The sequence below is a fragment of the Pristiophorus japonicus genome, chromosome 8 (genome assembly GCF_044704955.1).
Source record: "Pristiophorus japonicus isolate sPriJap1 chromosome 8, sPriJap1.hap1, whole genome shotgun sequence".
NCBI lineage: Eukaryota > Metazoa > Chordata > Chondrichthyes > Pristiophoridae > Pristiophorus > Pristiophorus japonicus.
The window spans coordinates 192,320,645-192,344,619 of NC_091984.1; the positions used below are offsets into that span (position 1 = coordinate 192,320,645).

Consider the following 23,975-nt stretch of genomic DNA (forward strand, 5'->3'; position numbering starts at 1 on the left):
GTCTTTGACAAAGGGTATAAATATATATAATTAATCTGTTTTTTGCCTTGTTTCTATTTTGGGTATTTCATGAAAGAACTAACAGCTAAATTGGAGCTAGTAAACATTGATAAATCCTGAAAGAAACTGCAAAAAAAATTATCTAATCCTGTACCAATAAACCATAAGATCCTAAGTTGAACAAAATTTCATGGAAATTAAAAATGTATCCACACATCACACACAAATACCATTTAGGAGTGCAGAAATTGCAGAATATTGCCAGCTAAATCTAACAGAAAGCTCAAGATGATTCTAGTCATGAGCGCGGAATACAAGAATAAAGTGGAACCCAATTCATCATGTATTATTCTGTGTTCCATCCAACTCTATCAACACATTTTTAAATACAGTAAAGAGTCATAATTGCTGACACATTTTTGAAAAATTACTTTCCATAGTAGAATTAGGAGAAATTTACCTTATTGCCATCACTCATTATCCAACCAAAACTTTTGACACCACAGGCAACCCGATTGATGGATACATCCAGGCAGGTCACAGTATTTCCATAGATGGAGTGGAGAACCTTGGGCTCTGTTTGAGGGTTGAGTAAGTAAACAGTATCCTCAGCTGCTGCTACGAGTGGTTGACTTCCATCTGTATTTAGAGCATGTGGAACAAGCTGAAGATAGCTAACCTATAAAATAATGGGAAGAAATAGGTTCTAGCAGTTTTATAGATTACATGTCTCAACACAGAAAAATAAAAATAATCATTGAATGTATCAATTAAACATGTTTGACATACATGGTGGTTTCGCTTTTTAGGAAGGGAACTAAACCCTTGCTGTGAACTAATTATTTTTCATACAATGCAACCTCAATTATTCATGTTCTCAATTATCTGCAAGAATAATGGAATAATGAGACTGGCAGGAGGTGGTTTTAGTTCTACTCCACTCACCTCTGTTCTGCTCCCGCCAAGAAGATCAGCTGGCATTGGAACAGCTTATCTGCCAGCTCAAAACACCCACCTCAATAGACCAAAGAAAGCTGGCCTAAAAATTCTACTCAAGCATGAATGACATCCCACCAGCTACAAAGGTGGGCATTAATACGGTCACCTCCAGCTAGCCTATTGGCAGTCTCCGTTAAACTCAGCAATGCAGAGCTTCTGACTTAAAAATCAATAGCGAGCCTGCCTGTTCAAACAGCTTCCAGTGCCACCGAGCGCAGCCTGTGTTGAATGTAACTATATTGACTTTGGCCGGCTAACTTGGGCTTATGATGGGTCCAGCAGCTGCAGTCGTGAGCGGGTGCATGGGGGAGTTTTGAGCTGGCAGATCAACTATTCCAGTGCCAGCAAATCTTGCCAGCAGTAACAGAGCAAATGATAGGAGTGCTGCAACAGAGGACTGAGGTGGGCTGCAGCACACTCACAATTCACAGTACCAATCTGTAGCATAATTATCTACCAATTTCCATTATCTTTCTGAGGTAATCTTGATAATGGCGGAGAAGTAAAGCTCCGCTGTATTACTTTTGTTTCTTTTCAACTGCAGTGAATATTTCTTACTTGTCTTATCTAAACATTTGTTATTTAGTATAAATGAGTGAATAGTGTTACTACAGAATCCGTTCTGGCACAAAGCCAGCATTATATTCTTCTCATTAGGTAATGAAACCGATATAATTCTTGGCAAGAAATGATGTCATGGCAACCCAGCAGGTTTAAATGAGTGACCATGGTTAAATGAATCGTGGAATAATTAACACCTGTGATATTCATGGCAATTAGAAAGGTGTAGGAGTGACTTTTAATTAAATGAAAAACTTTACACTGGGGTTTTGTTCTCTTTAAAAACTTCAGTGTAAATACCTCAGGGCTCACATTAATACAAGTTTTCACACATTGTTTTCTTTAAGAATACACTGGCTGATTAGTTTTGTCTCTTCTTTGTCAACATATAATTAATTGCTAGTTTTTGTACATGCTAAAAGGAAAATAACTGCGTGTCCACTTGTATTGTTCCTTGATTTTAGCCAATCTGCTGCCCTCACCAGCTTGAAAAGATAAATTAATAACTTTAAAGATGTCTTTGCTGTGCAGTCACTGTTAAAAGTTCAGATTTTCTCAACACCATTGCTCAGTGCTCAAAGCAAAATGGCAGTTTCAAAAGCAGACCAATTTTCTCATGAACCAAAACATGCACTCTTAGACAAGCCATAAATCGGTTAGAGCACCATTAAAAAAAGAAAAACTGGCATTTATACTGAGCCTTCCACATCCTCAGGATGTCCAAAGCATTTTACAGCCAATGAAATACTTTTAAAGTGTTGTCACTGATGTAATATAGGTGCACAATTATCCCTTAATTACAGTATAAATGCAGTCGTGACTATGTAGAATGCCCACCCTGTTTACCTGTCTACTTTGAAAGCCAGTAAATAACAGTATCAAATATTTTTACAAATACAATTACAGAAGAGCAGAAAGACACAGCAAGAAACAAATAGCACACAGCTTGACTCATAACATATAAACTGTTTCAAACCAAAGAAAAAGTCCAAAAACTTCAATTCTTTTCAGTAGCTGGGCATTACATGGAAAAATAATTTCTTGCAGAGTTCATGTTAGCCCCATTTTGCGAATGAGTAAGTATGAAGTAAGGAACTGGTGACCACAGGGTTGCTCCACAATTATATGTCTGTTTTTATTTTGATTTTAAAATAGGCTCATTTGAAGATCAAACAAATGTTTTTTCTATGGTGAGTCAGTTAAGATATTAACCTTTTATAAAACATAAGCAGATAAGATGTAAATAGAAATCTCTAGGCTACCTGTTGGCTCGTTTGCTTCTCATACCCGATCACACTGAAATCACAATTAATACCTAGAACCAAGCTTGTGCATCTAGGCTGATTTACAAGTCAAACAATTAGGCCTGGGTCTTAGAGAAAACCTGACTTGTTATTGCAAAACAAGGAATATAATTTTATGCAGGATAAAAACATTCGCTATGGTGTGTGTAATAATGTTAGTATGTACAGGTTCACTCAGAAGCACCCTATCATGGCCAAGACAGAGAATGAACTGAGGAAGGCTTAGCAGAGCAGGAAGAGAAAACTGAAATAAAAATTGTGTTGATTGGAATGTTAGAGATACTAAAATTGGCCAGAGTGAGGTTCACTTTATGTAGATGCAGCATTTTGATTGAAATATGGCCTCCTACTGTCTCATCGGTGAGTGCTAGCAGCAGTAAATATAAAAGTGGCCAGAATAATTGTAGGAGATTGTGATGTGAGGAAAAGAACAGACTTCCAAATTTTGAAAGATGCCCTGAGAAGATTGATATGGTCTGTCAGCGATAGGAGTGGGAAAATAGTTAAACATATTTTTATACAAAAACAGTATATCCTATCATTTTCCCATTCAAAAATCCGATGCCAACATTATCTTAAGGATTTTTCCTGATTAATTGTGTCCTAGTAACACAGGCCCCATCACATTTGTAATAAATTTCCATCAATGTGGCAGACTATGATACAGCGATTGCAAATTTTGGCCACTGGGTGCCAGCATGCAGCACTTTGTTCCTGACTACCTTTGCCCCTGAGCCTTGGAGCAGCTCCCAGTTTGGGATTTCTGCTGTTCATTATGTCCCCTCCCTTTTTCTTCAGAAGAAATGGTCTCTGGAACGGTGCCTCTGTCCTGCTTGGGGAATAACTTTAATCCACATATTGTGAGTCCTCTGGAGCTCTCCCACTCCTTCAGCCTGTTGTCAGCTACTGACCCACACTAGGCTGGCCCATCTACCCTCTCACTCCTGTTTCCTGATGGAAGCCGTAGCCCAATATAAACCCAACCTCCACTAAAGTTTAATCTTCTTACCTCTAAGTGAAGCTATTTATTGCTTTATGCCAGGTTAATTACTGCAGTCTATGGCTGCTCTCCCTAAACTCTTCCCAAAACTATTTGTTGCTGCCCACTACCACACATCAGCCCACTCACTCCGATCCCTTTAAGCCTACATTATTTATTCCAATTCATGGCTGCTCTCCCAACCCCTTAATTGAAATTATGTAATCCATCCAGCATCTGTTACTCAGTACTGATCTCTTCCTGCATCCACACTTGATATGCCATTTCCCATCAATAATTGTTTTCTTCCTTCACTAGAGCATCATAGTTTCCTTATATTAAACAAATATTTTACATCTCCCAGCTGATTTCCTTATTATATCAGTCTTTCCTCTCTACCAACTGCTCCCCCTAATTCTACCATCTCTTCAACTACTGTTCTTTTCACATCCCACAACTCCACCCAAATACTTCCCTTCCTTATTACTGCTGCCCAAACAACCCACCACCCTCACCCCTCAAATCTTCTCACTCCCCATCCTACAATACCACTCCCAACCCCAAATCTCCATCTCTCCTCTTGCACCTCATCACCATTCACTTAAGTCCAAACACCTTATATCAAATTCTCCAATAACCACTTCCCAATATAAAACATTTCATTCACTTACCTTGAATGCACACACATTTCCACTCAAATATCATAACTATGCCAACTTTCCAGACTACAATGCTACGAGTATTATTCAAGTTTCACATGTCCAAGCGCGATCTGTAAGCCATACTTCAGATTCCAGCACACCAATACAAATTTCTGTGTCTCACTTGAAAAAAAGAGGCAGTCACTTGGAATGTACAAACTCTCTAGCAACAGACGATACCACAGCAGCAGAAAATAGCAGAGTAACAAAAAACACTAGCACCACAATGTCTGCAGTCTCTTAACAGACCTGTGAGTTAACTCACAAAGTGTTTACTTAGCATCCTTAAACAAACCTATATCTTTGCTTTGGACCATTATCCTGTACATAGCAAGAACGGTTTTTCCCATGGTATCATGAACCCCTGGCAAAAGCAGTTGATGCTGTGTCAATTAAATCCTTGAAAAATAAACTAGATAAATATTTGTTTGATAAAGTGATTGAAGATTTTACAGATAAGGCAAAATGATCACAATAATTTTTGTGCTGCTCGGAGCATGAAAGAATTGCCTGTGGAATGCAGCAACCCAGAGAGGTATATTTATATTAATATTCTGGAGTTTTGCATGACTAATCTGAGGGATTAGGAAGAAGTTTTACAGTGTTATCTTCTTGAAGATTTGCTGTTGGGTGGTTGCCTCCTTTAGGAAATTGAATGGATGGAGCAAATTGTACATGGGCTGTGATGGAATGGGCTTGATCGACTAAATTACCTTTGCTCATAATAATAGTCACTACATTTCAAAAGTAATTAATGTGTGAAGATCTTTGAGACCTTTCAACACAAGATATTCTATAAATGGAAGTAGCTATATTACTTTATTCATATTGACCTTTCTCCTGAATAGGTTTGATTGGTTAACCATTACTTTGGCTTTGGATTGTCCATCCACAGGAAATATGTTAACTATTCTAAGGGACATGGATGACACACAGACTTCATAAATCTGTGATAATGAATAGGAACATAAAAAGCATTGAGCAGTGATCAGTAAATGAACCACAGAGATACAATGGAAACACAAACCCACCAGTTTCTGAAGTTCAAACTGGTATGCTTTTCGCCAGTATCCTTTCTCATCGCTGGATTCTAATCTTACTTGATAACCTGAGGAAGTTGCTATTACAGCACTGTCTGATGCTATAGCTATAGCCTGTATCTCCTGGCTATGCTGATAATGATGTACTGGCTCCCGTGCAAGAACTGTGCTCCATATATCAACAGCACCTGCAAGTGAACATAAGAATTAATCAGTAATATGATTATATGACATAGGCTAAGTTTTTTAAATATTCAACTACAATTCTATTTAAAGCCCTTTTAACTCTGTGCATTAAGACAACCCAGTAATTGTTTTTAATTTAAAATGTGTACCACTTCTCATATCACTGGGGAAATTTCATAGATTAAACTTCACACTGCAGTAATTGCACAGCGCACATTAATCTGGCTCAGAAGCTAGCTTGGACATTATGTTTAAAATCAGACAGATGATGAAATAGTAACACAAAACTCAATAACTTTCAATCTCTCTCTAAGATACTTTGCATTATGCACTTCCAATAATTTAATATAGGCCAATGTTAAAAATCAATTCTCAACAGGTAAAGAAACTGCAGGACAACAACATGCTTTTATAAAATCAAGTAGGTAGAGATCAGTACTCATACCGCATTACAATTAGTATCACAGCTGGTTCCCCATCAGGCCTTAAGGTACTGCAATCCAGGTAATTTATATGGACTCCTAATTCCTAACTGTTCCATATTTTGAGGGAATCATACATTTAGGGATAGATATTCATCTTTGCCCAATTTTGGGGCCAGAATTGGTACTTCACAGGCAGCACACGCTCCACCAATGAGGCTGCCACGTAACTGAACCATGCGCTTCATTTCAATAATTTAGGTGAGATACCGGTGCTGGTCATGCCTCCATAGGCAGCTTGCCAATTTGAAGACTTAAATATCTGGCTGCTTGCCTCACTGGCGCGAAGGCGAGTTCGCCGAGGCGGGGCGGAGCAGCAATGTGCGGTGGACTCAGGGGAGGTCTCCGGCTCATTACACTACCCAAACTCATTACGTTTTGACTCTTGGCTTCTATTTAAGAGCAGTGTCTGGGCTGGATTCAAACCAAAGTACCAGCAATGAAAATACAGGTCTTATAATAACCATGATATCCAGTTTTCCCGACTTTCAGTGTCCATTACTGCTTACATAATTACAAGGAAACGAAGGGCTGGAATCTGATGAAAAAAATAATGGTGTGAGAATGACGCATGCAATTATTAACATGTAAATCGGCCAGCAACACGTGGCGAATAAGGGATAAACCATGAATTACGAATCGCCACAAGTTGCAGGACGATTTGTACCGGTCCTCCGTTAGCTTTGTGAAAACAGCAGCTCTCCCTTAACATCCCTTTGATTTTCATGAAATTGCTGTATTTGCACTTTAATTGCACATAAACTAGCTACAGAATGGCAAATCTAGTAATTAATACTTTAAGTACCTATTTAAAGATACGGTAATTGCTTATGACTGCCAATCAACCCCTCCAGCCCAGAAAGTGAACAATTGAAAGTTTGGGCCTCATTCCTCCAGATGGAGATTTTTAAAATGTCAAATTTTTAATTTTACATTCTTACTTTTCCTTTGCCTCTTTTTTCTCTCTCATATAATCCAATCTTTCTTTCTCTCTCTTTATAAAACTAGGATCCACAGTCTCAGAATAAGGGGTCGGCCATTAGGATTGGGATGAGAAATGTCTTCACTCAAAGAGTTGTGAATCTTTAGAATTCTCTACCCCAGAGAGCTGTGGAGGCTCAGTCTTCGAGTATATTCAAGACAGAGATCGATAGATTTTTGCATATTAAGAGAATCAAGGCATATGGGGATAGTGCAGAAAGGTGGAGTTGAGGTAGAAGATCAGCCATGATCTTTTTGAATGGTGGAGTAGGGCCGAATGGTCTACTCCAGCTCTTATTTCTTATGCTCTGTACCCAATTTGACATTAAATTCACACACTCTAATTCACCCTCTTTCTCAGTCCTTCCTCTGTTTATTTCTCAATCCTTTAATCTCATTGGTGAAGGAGATACACTGTTGGTCCCGTCTCTCACCAAGGTCCCAAAAGTTTCTTTTAGGTCCAACTGAATTTGCAAATACAAAAAAGGTAGGAAACTTTGATCCTATATTACTTTTGGATCGTATGCAAAGTGAAACATTTTTGTAGTTTCCAAGAACACCAGTCCCGATGTTTGCAGACTGTATTATTACAGCCTCCAGAAATTCTATGTAAAATTGAGTGAGTGAAAGAACTCTGCAGTCTGCATTGTGCTCCTTCCTTGTAACCTGCACCATTCCAGCAGTAAAATGACATCATTCCTAAAGCACTGAAAAGGCAGCTCAGTTACTCCCTTGTTTCACCTTACCAACAGAGCTTTTTTTTAAATTGCATGCCCAAATAAACACAGAGCTTTAATCTCAGTCTTTCAAATGTCTATCCAAAAAGGAGATTCACGGTTGGACCAAGAAATGTTTGTTAAAATAACACAAAGTAATTTTTAGAACCAGATTAGTATATGACCATAATTTTACTTTCCTATATTGATCTCTCTAGCTAAAATACTTAGGAGTTAATAATGATCCTTCCAAAAATGACAATGTGTGAACTATTTGAAGTCAACGACAAACTGGCCTTTCATTTAGAATCTGTCAAAAGATTTTCATAGCTCATAAAATGCCAACACATCATGGCTCTGTCTGGTCTGAGAGCTAATTTAAAAAAAACTGTAGTGATGTTTTATGTTGCTTTAGAGTATTATCTGCAAATACAAAATTAGCTCAGATTAGCCAGGGTGTTTAAAGAGATTTGTCACTTGGAAGACTGGCAAATACATGTTCAGCACAAAACATATCTGAATCATGGATTCCCCACAGTAACATTAGCCTATTGCAGAACTGTATTCAGGAGTAAATTTTTCTTTAAACATTGATCAGCCAAGCAATCAGTTTTATCATTTCAGACAGTGTTTTCTACAATCCCACACCACTCTCAGTTCCAATTTGATCCTCACAGCTAATGCGTCTGATAATCTGACGTTTCACTGAGGGCCAGACATAATCAACCCTAGCTGAGTCTCAGCTTACAACTTACCAATCAATAATTAATGTCTGTTTCGTGCCATGATACAGTTGTTGAAATAAATCAGCCCCCTCCCTCCCTTGTCTGTAGCAGAAGATCTCTAAACTCCAAGACTTGGAATCAACACAAAGTGTATTAATGTAGTGGAGGCAGGTGAAATCCCAGTGATTGCATAAGGAAATCACAGGGATGAACAAAAGGATTTTGATTGAAAATGCAATGGCTAATGATTAAAGCATTGCATCTGTATGAAAAAGGTGCGCTAAAAATTATTGAAGTAATTCAAGACATGGGGTGACGGAGCAATTAATTTTAATTTATGATGAAAATACCACTGTTGTCAGACAGAAAATCTTCTATCCTATTAGAGTTAGAGTTACAGAAATTTACAACAACAATTTTTATTTATACAGCGCCTTTAATGTAGTAAAACATTCCAAGGTGCTTCACAGCAGTGTTATAAGCCAAAACAAATATATTTGACACCGACCCACACAGGAAGAAATTACGGCAGATGACCAAAAGCTTGGTAAATGAGGTAGGTTGTAAGGAGCGCCTTAAAGGAGGAAAGAGAGGTAGAGAGGGGGAGAGGTTTAGGGAGGGAGTTCGAGAGCTTTGGGCCCAGGCACAGCCACCGATGGTTGAGCAGTTATAATCAGGGATGCTCAAGAGAGAAGAATTTGAGGAGCGCAGACATCTCAGGGCGTTGTGCGGCTGAAGGAGATCAGAGAAATAAGGAGGGGCGAAGCCCTGGAGGGATTTGTAAACATGGATGAGAATTTTGAAATTGAGGCGTTGCTTAACCAGGAGCCAATGTAGGTCAGTGAGCACAGAAGTGATCGGGACTTGGTGCAAGTTAGGACACAGGCTGCTGAGTTTTGGATCACCTCTAGTTTAAGTAGGGTAGAGTATGGGAGGCTGGCCAGGAGTGCATTGAAATAGTTAAGTCTAGAGATAACAAAGGCATGGATGAGGGATTCAGCAGCAGATGAGCTGAGGCAGGGGCGGAGGCGGGCAATGTTACGGAGGTGGAAATAGGCAGTTTTAGTTATGCCGTGGATATGTGGCCGGAAGCTCATTTCAGTGTCAAATATGACGCCTAGGTTGCGAACAGTCTGGTTTAACCTCAGATAGATGCTCGAGAGAGAGGGATGGAGTCCGTGGCTAGGGAACGCAGTTTTTGGCGGGGACCAAAGACAATGGCCTTGATCTTCCCAATATTTATTCACACTCAGCTGCTGACTTCTGGCCCCCATTGTTAACGGTTCTCTCTCCTCAGATACTGTCCCCCTTTTCTTCAAATCTGCGGTCATTTCCCCCCACCCCCCCAAAAAACAACCCTTGACCCCAGTTCGCTTGTTAGCTACCGCTCCATCTCCAACCTGCCTTCCCTCTCCAAAGTCCTTGATCATGTTGTCGCCTCTCAAATTCGTACTCATCTTTCTCGGAACTCCATGTTTGAATCCCTTCAATTTGGTTTCCGCCCCTGCCACAGTACCGAAACTTCTTTTGTGACTGTGACAAAGGTAAACTGTCTCTCCTCATCCTCGACCTGTCTGCAGCCTTCGACACAGTTGACCACTCCATCCTCCTCCAATGCCTCTCCACCATCGTCCAGCTGGGTCTTATGGACAAGATGAGCGTGGAGAGGTCAAGAGGAGAGATCAGAGAGAAACTGGAGAAAGATGAGAGTTTAGGGCTAGGGCAGAGGGGGAATCTCAGAGGAAGTTTGGCCCAGTGGGCTAGGGGAAGGAAGGGAACTGGCAGAGGCAGCTGATTGAATGGTCTCAATCTTTGACACAAAGAAGTCCATGAGCTCCTCACACTTGTTGTTGGAGGGGAGTATGGTAGAGACAGGAGAGAGGAGTTTAAGAAGATGGTTAGCAGTAGAGAATGTAGCCAGGAGTTATCTTTGCATTCCAGAATGATCCTGAGTAGTTTTGGCAGACGAGAGCAGGAACCGATAGTGCTTTATGTGGTTCAGCCAGATTTTGCTGGTAAATGGCTAAAGCAGTTGTCCGCCACATCCCTTCAAGTCTGCGCCCCTTGGACTTGAGCGAAGATGAGGGCTGTACCAGGGAGAACGGCCAAGGTGAGAGAGAGAGTGATGGCTTTAATAGGGACTAGGCATCAAAAAGTGCAGCGAGGGTGTGATTGAGCCGGTCGGTGGCTTCAGAAATGTCATGGTGAAAGGAGGGCCAAAGGTTGGGAGAGTTTGGAGTTGATAAGTGCAGTTGTAAGAGAGTTTGGAAAGAGTTTTTCCCAGGGGCGGATGCCGAAGGAAGTAGGGTTGGGTGGGAGAAGGGGGATGTGGGTGGAGAATGATACAAGGAAATGGCCTTATCTGTAATTGACACGGTAGGAATAACGAGGCCACTCGAGATGGAGAGATTAAGAGGGTGGCCGTAAATATAGGTTGAGGAATTTACGGCACAAAAGGAGACCATTCGGATGGTTGTGTCTGTGCCGGCTGAAAGAACTATCCAGCCTAATCCCACTTTCAAACTCTTAATCTGTAGCTCTATAGGTGACAATACTTCAAGTGCATATCCAAGTACTTTATAACCATAAACAAAGCATGACATATACAAGAATGAGATCGCCATAACCATATTTAACCAAGCCAGGCATCCAATTGTATAAACGTGAATGAAAAGGTACAAAATTCTACAGTGATTCCTGTTTTTTGTAAATTTCTCTTAAAATTGCATCTGCTTTTGTATAACAAGAAAAGGCCATCGTTATTGTTTTACTTAAATCAGGCCTTAGGAAAGCAGATTTTGTCTGGTTCTAGACTAGAATTTTTCTATATACAGAGCGCTGTGTTAGATTCCAATGAACATAAGAACATAGGAGTAGGCCACCACCATTGAATAAGATCATGGCTGATCTGATCATGGACTCGGCTCCACTTCCCTGCCCACTCCCCATAACCCTTTACTCCCTTAGCGCTCAAAAATCTGTCTATCTCTGCATTAAATATATTCAATGACCCAGCCTCCACAGCTCTCTGGCAGCTAATTCCACAGATTTACAACCCTCTCTGAGAGAAGAAATTCCTCTTCATCTCACTTTTAAATGGATGGTCCCTTATTCTGAGACTATGCACCCCAGTTTTAGTTTCCTCTATGAGTGGAAATATTGGCCCCAAGTTTCCACATGATTTGCTCCTGATTTTTAGGAGCAACTGGTGTAGAACGGAGTATCTTAGAAATCAGAATTCTCCACATTTAGTTTCCTCCAGTTCTAGTCAGGTAGAACAGTTTCACTTTGGAACTGAATTTTTTTTTCCCAAAAGGGGGCGTGTCCGGCCACTGACGCCTGATTTCAAAGTTTCTACAGTGAAAACGTACTCCAAACTAACTTAGAATGGAGTAAGTGAAGATTTTTGTACGCTTGAAAAAACCTTGTCTACACTTTAAAAAATCAGGCACAGGTTACAAATTAGGCGTAGGGAATGAGGTGGGGGGAGGGGGGGGGGGTAGGGGGGGGAAGGGAAGTCATTAAATTCTACAATCAATCCTTAGTTAGACTTATACAAATATTATACAAATAAATCCAACCTGAATAAAAATTTATAAGCAAAGAAAAGATTAAATAAACCATGTTCCTACCTGTGTGAAAGTGCTTCAGGCAGTCCTTTCAGGCAGCGGTGTGGCGTCAGTGTCTCGACGGCAGCGGCAGGCAGCAAGCGGCCTTCAAGCTGAGCTGCAGTGCTTGAGGCAGGCCTTCATTCCCCGCGAAGATGCAGCACCCGGACGGACTTGAGGCCATTCGGCCATGGGATTGCAGCGGCGTCAGTGGCTGGCCGGGAGCCGAAGAATGAACACAGGACACACGCAGCTGCAGATTTAAAATTCTTTAGGCCGTTCGGCCACACTTATGGGTCGGCATCAGTGGCTCGAAGGCAGCCGAAGAATCAGGAGCGGACGTGAGGCCATTCGGCCATGGGATTGCAGCGGCGTCAGTGGCTGGCCGGAAGCCGAAGAAAGAACAGCAGCAGCCTTCGAGCTGTGAGGGGGACTGAATGAGGCCATTTGGACAGGGAGAGGCAGCCACATCGACATCTTTATATTTAAATTTGCAGAATGGGTGCTGCATTGTCAACACCACATATTATGCAATGGTTTGCTTCCTCATGCAAGAAATTCTTTGTTCTTGGTGGACGTTGATCCATTGCAAAGTTGAATTGGCACTTTTATTTCTCCAAACACACGGTTCTTAATTTGCAGGCACCGGTTCTGCAAGTTTAGCAGTGAAAAGCTGAACTCACTGATTTCAGCAGGCGATTGATTCAGCAGTGCTGCTAAAAGCACTCCCTCACACACAGAAATATCAAGAAAATTAAAATACAAGCCTCTGCAGGGGTCCAAGAAACAAATCTTCACTTTTTCTGCAGTACTTTTAAAAATGGCCGAGTGCCAATGTTTACTTCAGACTGCGCGTGCGCGAACGCTCCAACGCGCATGCGCAGGGTTGTCGGCACCAAGAAGCCTCGTTTCAATTGTACCCGCCCCCTCCTACTTACAAAATCGCCGTGAGTTGTAGGCTCCGCCCTCTGTGCGCCGCGCCAAGCAGACATCGAGCTCCAAGGAGCTCGAGAATACTGCACTTTTTTTCCGGCGCCGTTTTCGGCGCGAAAAACAGGCGCCCAGCTCTGAGGTGCGCCTTTTTCGCTGCGTGTGGAAACTTGGGGCCATTCTCTCTGCATCTATCTTGTCGAACCCCCTCATTATCTTATAAGTTTCGATAAGATCACCTCTCATTCTTCTGAACTCCAATGTGTATAGGCCCAACCGACTCAACCTATCTTCATAAGTCAACTCCCCCATCCCCAGAATCAACCTAATGAACCTTCTCTGAAAAGCCTCCAAAGCAAGTATATCCTTCCTTAAATACGGTGACCAAAACTGCACGCAGCACTCTAGGTATGGCCTCACCAATACCCTGTACAGTTGTAGCAGGACTTCTCTGCTTTTATACTCTATTCCCCTTGCAATAAAGGCCAACATTCCATTTGCCTTCCTAATTACTTGCTGTACCCGCATACTAATGTTTTGTGTTTCATGCACAAGGACCCCAAGTCTTTCTGTACTGCAATACTTTGCAATTTTTCTCCGTTTAAATTGTAATTTGCTTTTCTATTTTTTCTGCTAAAAAGTGGATAACCTCACATTTTCCCACATTATAGTCCATTTTTGTTCAAATGTTTGCCCACTCACTTAGCCTGTCTATATCCCTTTGCAGATTTCTTGTGTCCTCTTCACAATTTGCTCTCTCATCCATCTTTGTATCATCAGCAAACTTGGCTGTGTTACACTCGGTCCCTTCATCCAAGTGATTAATATAGATTGAAAATAGTTGAGGACCCAGCACCGATCCCTGCGGTACCCCACTAGTTACTGTTTGCCAACCGGTAAATTACCCATTTATCCTGACTTTCTGTTTTCTGTTAGTTAGCCACTCCTCTTTCCATGCTAATATATTACCCCCAACCCACATGAACTTTTATCTTAGATACATAGAAAATAGGTGCAGGAGTAGGCCATTCGGCCCTTCGAGCCTGCACCACCATTCAATAAGATCATGGTGATCATTTACCTCAGTACCCCTTTCCTGCTCTCTCTCCATACCCCTTGATCCCTTTAGCCGTAAGGGCCATATCTAACTCCCTCTTCAATATATCCAATGAACTGGCATCAACAACTCTCTGCGGTAGGGAATTCCACAGGTTAACAACTGTCTGAGTGAAGAAGTTTCTCCTCATCTCAGTCCTAAATGGCTTACCTCTTATTCTTAGACTGTGTCCCCTGGTTCTGGACTTCCCCAACATCAGGAACATTCTTCCAGCATCTAACCTGTTCAGTCCCGTCACAATTTTATATGTTTCTATGAGATCCCCTCTCGTTCTTCTAAACTCCAGTGAATACAGGCACAGTCGATCCAGTCTCTCTTCTTATGTCAGTCCTGCCATCCCAGGAATCAGTCTGGTGAACCTTTGCTGCACTCCCTCAATAGCAAGAACGTCCTTCCTCAGATTAAGAGACCAAAACTGAACACAATATTCCAGGTGAGGCCTCACCAAGGCCTTGTACAACTGCAGTAAGATCTCCCAGCTCCTATACTCAAATCCCCTAGCTGTGAAGGCCAACATAACATTTGCCTTCTTCACCGCCTGCTGTACCTGCATGCCTGATGTACCATGACACCCAGGTCTCACTGCACCTCCCCTTTTCCTAATCTGCCGCCATTCAGATAATATTCTGCCTTCGTGTTTTTGCCACCAAAGTGAATAACCTCACATTTATCCACATTATACTGCATCTGCCATACATTTGCCCACTGCCCAAGTCACCCTGCAGCCTCTTCGTGTCCTCCTCACAGCTCACACCGTCACCCAGCTTAGTGTCATCCGCAAACTTGGAGATATTACACTCAATTCCTTCATCTAAATCATTAATGTATCTTATGCAGTAACCTTTTATGTGGCACCTTATCGAATGACTTCTGGAAATCCATATACACCACATCCACTGGTTCCCCCTTATCCACCCTGCTCGTTACATCCTCGTTACATGGGAAGGGAGGACCTTGAGACAATTACTATCACTAGGGAGGTAGTGCTGGACAGACTAATGGGACTCAAGGTAGACAAGTCCCTTGGTCCTGATGAAATGCATCCCAGGGTATTAAAAGAGATGGCAGAAGTTATAGCAGATGCATTCGTTATAATCTACCAAAATTCTCTGGACTCTGGGGAGGTACCAGCGGATTGGAAAGCAGCTAATGTAACGCCTCTGTTTAAAAAAGGGGGCAGACAAAAGGCAGGTAACTATAGGCCGGTTAGTTTAACATCTGTAGTGGGGAAAATGCTTGAAGCTATCATTAAGGAAGAAATAGCGGGACATCTAGATAGGAATAGTGCAATCAAGCAGACGCAGCATGGATTCATGAAGGGGAAATCATGTTTAACTAATTTACTGGAATTCTTTGAGGATATAACGAGCATGGTGGATAGAGGTTTACCGATGGATGTGGTGTATTTAGATTTCCAAAAGGCATTCGATAAGGTGCCACACAAAAAGTTACTGCAGAAGATAAAGGTACGTGGAGTCAGAGGAAATGTATTAGCATGGATCGAGAATTGGCTGGCTAACAGAAAGCAGAGAGTCGGGATAAATGGGTCCTTTTCGGGTTGGAAATCGGTGGTTAGTGGTGTGCCACAGGGATCGGTGCTGGGACCACAACTGTTTACAATATATATAGATGACCTGGAAGAGGGGACAGAGTGTAGTGTAACAAAATTTGCAGATGACACAAAGATTAGTGGGAAAGTGGATTGTGTAGAGGACACAGAGAGGCTGCAAAGTGATTCAGATAGGTTAAGCGAATGGGCTAAGGTTTGGCAGATGGAATACAATGTCAGAAAGTGTGAGGTCATCCACCTTGGGAAAAAAAAACAGTAAAAGGGAATATTATTTGAATGGGGAGAAATTACAACATGCTGCGGTGCAAAGGGACCTGGGGGTCCTTGTGCATGAATCCCAAAAAGTTAGTTTGCAGGTGCAGCAGGTAATCAGGAAGGCAAATGGAATTTTGGCCTTCATTGTGAGAGGGATGGAGTACAAAAGCAGGGAGGTCCTGCTGCAACTGTACAGGGTATTGGTGAGGCCGCACCTGGAGTACTGCATGCAGTTTTGGTCACCTTACTTAAAGAAGGATATACTAGCTTTGGAGGGGGTACAGAGACGATTCACTAGGCTGATTCCGGAGATGAGGGGGTTACCTTATGATGATAGATTGAGTAGACTGGGTCTTTACTCGGAGTTCAGAAGGATGAGGGGTGATCTTATAGAAACATTTAAAATAATGAAAGGGATAGACAAGATAGAGGCAGAGAGGTTATTTCCACTGGTCGGGGAGACTAGAACTAGGGGGGCACAGTCTCAAAATACGGGGGAGCCAATTTAAAACCGAGTTGAGAAGGAATTTCTTCTCCCAGAGGGTTGTGAATCTGTGGAATTTTCTGCCCAAGGAAGCAGTTGAGGCTAGCTCATTGAATGTATTCAAATCACTGATAGATAGATTTTTAACCAATAAGGGAATTAAGGGTTATGGGGAACGGGCGGATAAGTGGAGCCGAGTCCATGGCCAGATCAGCCATGATTTTTTTGAATGGCGGAGCAGGCTCGAGGGACTAGATGGCCTACTCCTGTTCCTAATTCTTATGTAAAGCACTCCAGCAAATTTATCAAACAGGATTTCCCCTTCATAAAACCGCCTCCTTTTTTAAATAGGGGTGTTACATTTGCAGTTTTCCAATCCGCTCAGACCGCCCCAGAATCCAGGGAATTTTGGTAGATTACAATCAAAGCATCCACTATCTCTGCAGCCACTTCTTTTAAGACCCTAGGATGCAAGCCATCAAGTCCAGGGGACTTGTCCACCTTTAGCTCCATTATTTTACCGAGTACTACTTCTTTAGTGATAGTGATTGTATTAAGTTCTTCCCTCCCTATAACCCCTTGATTATCCACTATTGGGATGTTTTTAGTGTCTTCGACTGTGAAGACCGATACAAAATATTTGTTCAAAGTCTCTGCCATTTCCCTGCTCCCCATTATTAATTCCCCAGTCTCAACCTCCAAGGGACCAACATTTACTTTAGCCACTTTTTTCCTTTTTATGTACCTGTAGAAACTTTTACTATTTGTTTTTCTATTTTATGCTAGTTTACTTTCATAATCTATCTTCCCTCTATTTTTTTTAGTCGTTCTTTGCTGGCTTTTAAACGTTTCCCAATCCACTGCCTCCCACTAGTCTTGGCCACTTTGTATGCCCTTGTTTTCAATGACACCATCCCTTATTTCCTTAGTTAGCCACGGATGGTTATTCCTTCTCTTAGTCTTTCCTTCTCATTGGAATATATTATTGTTGAGAGTTATGAAATATCTACTTAAATATCTGCCACTGCTCATCAACTGTCCCACACTTTCATCTATTTTCCCAGTCCACTTTAGCCAATTCTGCCTTCATACCTTTGTAGTCTCCTTTATTTAAGCTTGGGACACTGGCTTGAGAACCAACTTTCTCATCCTTCAACGTAATTTAAAATTCAACCATGCTATACAAGACATTCCTAGAGTATCCTTGACTAGGTGATCATTTATTAATCCTGTCTCATTACACAGTACCAAATCTAAGATAGCCTGCTCCCTGGTTGGTTCCACAATGTACTGTTCAAGGAAACTATCCGGATACACTCTATGAACTCTTCCTCAAGGCTACCCTAGCCAATTTGCTTTGTCCAATCAACATGAAGGTTAAAATCGCCCATAATTATTGCCGTTCCTTGTTTTACAAACCTGCATTATTTCTTGATTTATACTCTGTCCAACAGTGTAGCTACTGTTACACCTGGGAATCCCTGGCCCAATACCGCCCAAAATGGAGGAAGAGCATCCGGGAGGGCACTGAGCACCTCGAGTCTTGTCGGTGAGAGCATGCAGAAATCAAGTGCAGACAGCGGAAGCAGTGTGCGGCAAACCAGATTCCCCACCCACCCTTTCCTTCAATGACTGTCTGCCCCACCTGTGATAGAGACAGCAATTCTCGTATTGGACTGTACAGCCACCTGAGAACTCATTTTTAGAGTGGAAGCAAGTCTTCCTCGATTCCGAGGGACTGCCTATGATGAAGATGTTAGGGGGCCTATAGACTATGACCACCAGCGACTTATTCCCCTTATTATTCATTATCTCCACCCAAACTGATTCAACATCTTAATCTTCTGAGCTAATATCATTTCTCACTAACTCACTGATCTCAATCTTTATTAACACAGAGCTACTCCACCTCCTTTTCCTTTCTGGTCTTTCCTACCGAATTGTCAAATACCCCTGAATATTTAGTTCCCTGCCTTGGTCACCTTGCAACGTCTCTGTAATGGCTATCAGATCATACCCATTTGTATCTATTTGTGCCGTCAACTAATCTATTATGTTACAAATACTGCATGCATTCAGATGCTGACAACAAGGTATAAATCATAAAGAACCATTCCTACTATTTCCTGCTAAGCTAAAATTAAAAGCAAGTTTGTGGTGTTTCAATTACTTTTCATAGAAACATAGAAAATAGGTGCAGGAATCGGCCATTTGGCCCTTCAAGCCTGCACCACCATTCAATAAGATCATGGCTGATCATTCATCTCAGTACCCCTTTCCTGCTTTCTCTCCATACCCCGTGATCCCTTTAGCCGTAAGGGCCATATCTAACTCCCACTTGAATATATCCAATGAACTGGCATCAACAGCTCTCTGCGGTCGGGAATTCCACAGGTTAACAACTCTGAGTGAAGAAGTTTCTCCTCATCTCAGTCCTAAATGGCTTCCCCCTTATCCTTAGACTGTGTCCCCTGGTTCTGGACTTCCCCAACATCGGGAACGTTCTTCCAGCATCTAACCTGTCCAGTCCCGTCAGAATTTTATATGTTTCTATGAGAGCCCCTCTCATCCTTCTAAACTCCAGTGAATAAAGGCCCAGTCGATCCAGTCTATCCGCATGTGTCAGTCCAGCCATCCCGGGAATCAGTCTGGTGAACCTTCGCTGCACTCCCTCAATAGCAAGAACATCTTTTCTCAGATTAGGAGACCAAAACTGAACACGATATTCCAGATGAGACCTCAGCAAGGCCTTGTACAACTGCAGTAAGACCTCCCTGCTCCTATACTCAAAATCCCTAGCTATGAAGGCCAACATACCATTTGCCTTCTTCACCGTCTGCTGTACCTGCATGCCAACTTTCAATGACTGATGTACCATGACACCCAGGTCTCGCTGCACCTCCCCTTTTCCGAATCTGCCGCCATTCAGATAATATTCTGCCTTCATGCTTTTGCCCCCAAAGTGGATAACCTCACATTTATCCACATTTACTGCATCTGCCATGCATTTGCCCATTCACCTAACCTGTCCAAGTCACCCTGCAGCCTCTTAGCGTCCTCCTCACAGCTCACACCACCACCCAGCTTAGTGTCATCTGCAAACTTGGAGATATTACACTCAATTCCTTCATCCAAATCATTAATGTATATTGTAAATAGCTGGAGTCCCAGCACTGAGCCCTGTGGCACCCCACTAGTCACTGCCTGCCATTCTGAAAAGGACCCGTTTATCCCGACTCTCTGCTTCCTGTCTGCCAACCAGTTCTCTATCCACGTCAGTACATTACCCCCAATACCATGTGCTTCAATTTTTCACACCAACCTCTTGTGTGGTACCTTGTCAAAGGTCTTTTGAATGCCCAAATACACCACATCCACTGGTTCTGCCTCGTCCACTCTTCTAGTTACATCCTCAAAAAATTCTAGAAGATTTGTCAAGCATGATTTCCCTTTCATAAATCCATGTTGACTTGGACCAATCCTGTCACTGCTTTCCAAATGCACTGTTATTTCATCTTTAATAATTGATTCCAACATTTTCCCCACTACTGATGTCAGGCTAACCGGTCTATAATTCCCTGTTTTCGCTCTCCCTCCTTTTTTAAAAAGTGGTGTTACATTAGCTACCCTCCAGTCCATAGGAACTGATCCAGAATCGATAGACTGTTGGAAAATGATCACCAATGCATCCACTATTTCTAGGGCCATTTCCTTAAGTACTCTGGGATGCAGACAATCAGGCCCCGGGGATTTATCGGCCCTTCAATCCCATCAATTTCCCTAACACAATTTCCTGCCTAATAAGGATATCCTTCAGTTCCTCCTTCTCACTAGACCCTCGGTCCCCTAGTACTTCTGGAAGATTATTTGTGTCTTCCTTCGTGAAGACCGAACCAAAGTATTTGTTCAACTGGTCTGCCATTTCTTTGTTCCCCATTATAAAATTCACCTGAATCTGACTGCAAGGGATCTACATTTGTCTTCACTAATCTTTTTCTCTTCATTTATGTAGTAGTCATTGGCTTCTCAAATGCAACTAAACAATTTTGACTTTCCCTTTAATATTTAAATGTAAGTTAATCTACATGCACTAGCTCTTATAAAGTGTCATGGTACTTCAACGAAGGTTTCAACTGGCATTTCATTTCAAAATGAAAGCCTTCTTAGCCATTGCAGTTGTGGTCAGGATCCCCCTTTTCACTTCATGAAAAGCCAGAAAAGCATTGAGATAAACATTATAGCCAGACAGGTGCCTGCAGGTACAATCCAAAGTAAAAAGTAAGACTCGAGTTCTATGCATTACAGCTTCAGAGCATCTGCAGCTATACAAGAACAAAATATCGGCCGAATCTTGCTGGAAAAGGAACGGCCCGTTAACAATACATGCAGTTATTGATCTGCAAATCAGCAGTTCAGGGGATTAAGAGAGTTGCGAATCTCCAGAACTTGCTGGTCGGTTTATACTGTCCGCCGTTTGGTCCGCACAAGGCTAGAACTTAACAGTGCAAGTACCTTTTTGACAACATAATAATTGTTAGAGCAATGCCAATTAACATCTTTGGCCCAGAAGGGGAACAATTTAAACTGTTCAATCTCATTCCTGCATGTAGTAAATTATTTTTGGAGATTTTAAATATGTCAATTTTTTTCTTACTTTTCCATTATGTCTTTTTTTTCTCTCTCTCTTAAACCAATCTTTCTTTCCTTCTCTTCATTTCTCTTTCGGTACATGATTTGACTCTCAGTCACCCTCCTCCATTGGGCCAGTTTCTTTTTCAATCCTTCGATCACATTAGTTAAGGAGATGCACTGTTGGCCCTGCCATTCACTGAAGTCCCAGCTGCCCCCTGGCCTTAGTCCTGACAGGCAGTGACTAGTGGGGACCGCAAGCTTCAGTGCTGGGACCCCAGCTATTTACAATATACATTAATGATTTAGACAAAGGAATTGAATGTAATATCTCCAAGTTTGCAGATGACACTAAGCTGGGTGACAGTGTGAGCTGTGAGGAGGATGCTAAGAGGCTGCAGGGTGACTTGGACAGGTTAAGTGAGTGGGCAAATGCATGGCAGATGCTGTTATGTATTTAACCCTTGGCAACCTGTATCAGACCACCACCAGAGGGCTACCTGTTGGAGTCCCAGGGGATCCCAGCATCCCTTGGGAGCACTGTATATAAGCAGACCACCCACGCGGTACCTGCACTCTGGAGTCTTATTAAAAGGAGCTAAGGTCACACTTACTCATTGCTCACAGAACTGAGTTTCATCCTTTATTATGAGCTTATCAATTGGCGATGAGGTAACGAACAACCGTGCGAAAATGCTAAGAACAGTTGATATCCTGGAGAAGTTCTCAGAAGGGGATGATTGAGAGGCCTTCATGGAGAGACTCAGCCAATACTTCGTGGCCAATGAGCTGGAAGGGGACGAGAACACTGCCAAATGAAGGGCGATCCTCATTACCGTCTGTGGGGCAACAACCTATGGCCTCAAGAAGAATCTTCTAGCTCCGGTAAAACCAACAACCAAATCCTATGAAGAATTGTGTACGCTGGTCCGGGAGCACCTAAATCCTAAGGAAAGCGTTTTGATGGCGAGGTATCGGTTCTACACGTGTCAATGGCCGGAAGGCCAGGAAGTGGCGAGCTACGTCGCCGAACTAAGGCACCTTGCAGGACATTGCGAATTTGATGGATTCCGAAAACAAATGCCGAGAGCCTTTTTTGTGCTTGGCATTGGCCATGAGGTAATCCTTTGCAAACTATTGACTGTTGAAACTCAGAATCTGAGCAAAGCCATAACGGTAGCCCAGGCATTTATATCCACCAGCGACAACACCAAACAAATTTCGCAGCATAAAGAGGTTTCGGCCAGTACTGTGCACAAAGTAACGTCGTTTTTGAGCAGGAATATACATTGCCAAAAGTACACGCCAGCTGCTGCAAAACCTCAGATGACCCAGAGTCCGCCATCAATCGTTAATGTGAGGCAGTTAACATCCTGTTGGCGTTGTGAAGGTGATCGGGCCCATCAATGCCGCTTCAAGCACTATACGTGCAACGGCTGCAGAACAATGGGACACCTCCAGCGAATGTGCAGGCGAGCTGCAAACCCTGCAAACCACCACGTTGCAGAGGAAGATCGATCCACGGTGGATCAGGCTGAATTGGAGACTCGAACCGAGGAGGCAGAAGTGTACGGGGTACACACCTTCACCACGAAATGTCCACCAATAATGTTAAAAGTTGAAATGAACGGAATTCCAGTATCCATGGAACTGGACACAGGTGCGAGTCAGTCTATAAATGAGCAAAAAGGGCTTAGACAGGCTGTGGTGCAACAAGGCACACAGGCCCAAGCTCAACGCCATTCACACCAAACTAAGAACTTACACCAAGGAACTGATCTCTGTAATTGGCTGCGCAGAAATCAAAGTCTCCTATCATGGAGCAGTGCACGAACTATGGATTGTGCCAGGGGATGGCCCCACACTGTTTGGCAGAAGCTGGCTGGAAGAAATCCGCTGGAACTGGGACGACAACGGAGCGCTTTCGTCCGTCGACGACGCCTCATGTGCCCAGGTTCTGAGCAGATTTCCATCGTCGTTCGAGCCAGGCACTGGAAGCTTCTCGGGGACGAAAGTGCAGATCCATTTGGTTCTCAGTATGCGACCTATCCACCACAAGGCAAGGGCAGTATCGCATATGATGCGAGAGAAAGTGGAAATTGAGCTAGACAGGTTGCAGTGAGAAGGCATCATCACGCCAGTGGAATTCAACAAGTGGGCCAGTCCAATTGTCCCGGTACTTAAAGGTGACGGTCAGAATTTGTGGGGACTATAAAGTAACAATTAACCGTTTTTCGCTGCAGGACCAGTACCCGCTACCCAAGGCAGATGACCTATTTGCGACCCTGGCTGGAGGGAAGACGTTCACCAAGTTGGACCTGACCTCGGCCTACATGATGCAGAAGCTGGAGGAATCTTCGAAAGGCCTCACCTGCATCAACACGCACAAAGGTCTGTTCATCTATAACAGATGCCCATTTGGGATTCGGTCGGCCGCGGCAATCTTCCAATGGAACATGGAGAGCCTGCTAAAGTCGGTTCCTTGCACCGTGGTTTTCCAAGATGACATACTGGTTACAGGTCGGAACACCTTTGAGCACTTGAAGAATTTGGAAGAGGTTCTTAGTCGGTTGGATCGCATGGGACTCAGGTTGAAATGCTCGAAGTGCGTTTTCGGCGCCGGAGGTCGAGTTTTTGGGAAGAAGAATTGCAGCAGATGGCATCAGACCCACTGATGCCAAGACGGAGGCCATCAAGAACGCGCTAGA

The 23,975-nt window shown here is 42.7% G+C and overlaps 1 protein-coding gene across 2 annotated transcripts in view; it reads right to left on the reverse strand.

Moving 5' to 3' along the window:
- fbxw8 (F-box and WD repeat domain containing 8) overlaps window positions 1-23,975 on the reverse strand; it is a 165,561-nt gene that overhangs the window by 73,253 nt on the left and 68,333 nt on the right. For both annotated transcript variants that reach the window (XM_070887708.1, XM_070887707.1), the window contains 2 exons: window positions 5,576-5,772; window positions 461-679 (listed from right to left, as the gene is read on the reverse strand). In XM_070887708.1, the coding sequence (XP_070743809.1) occupies window positions 461-679; window positions 5,576-5,772 (416 nt within the window). The remainder of the gene's footprint in view (window positions 1-460; window positions 680-5,575; window positions 5,773-23,975) is intronic.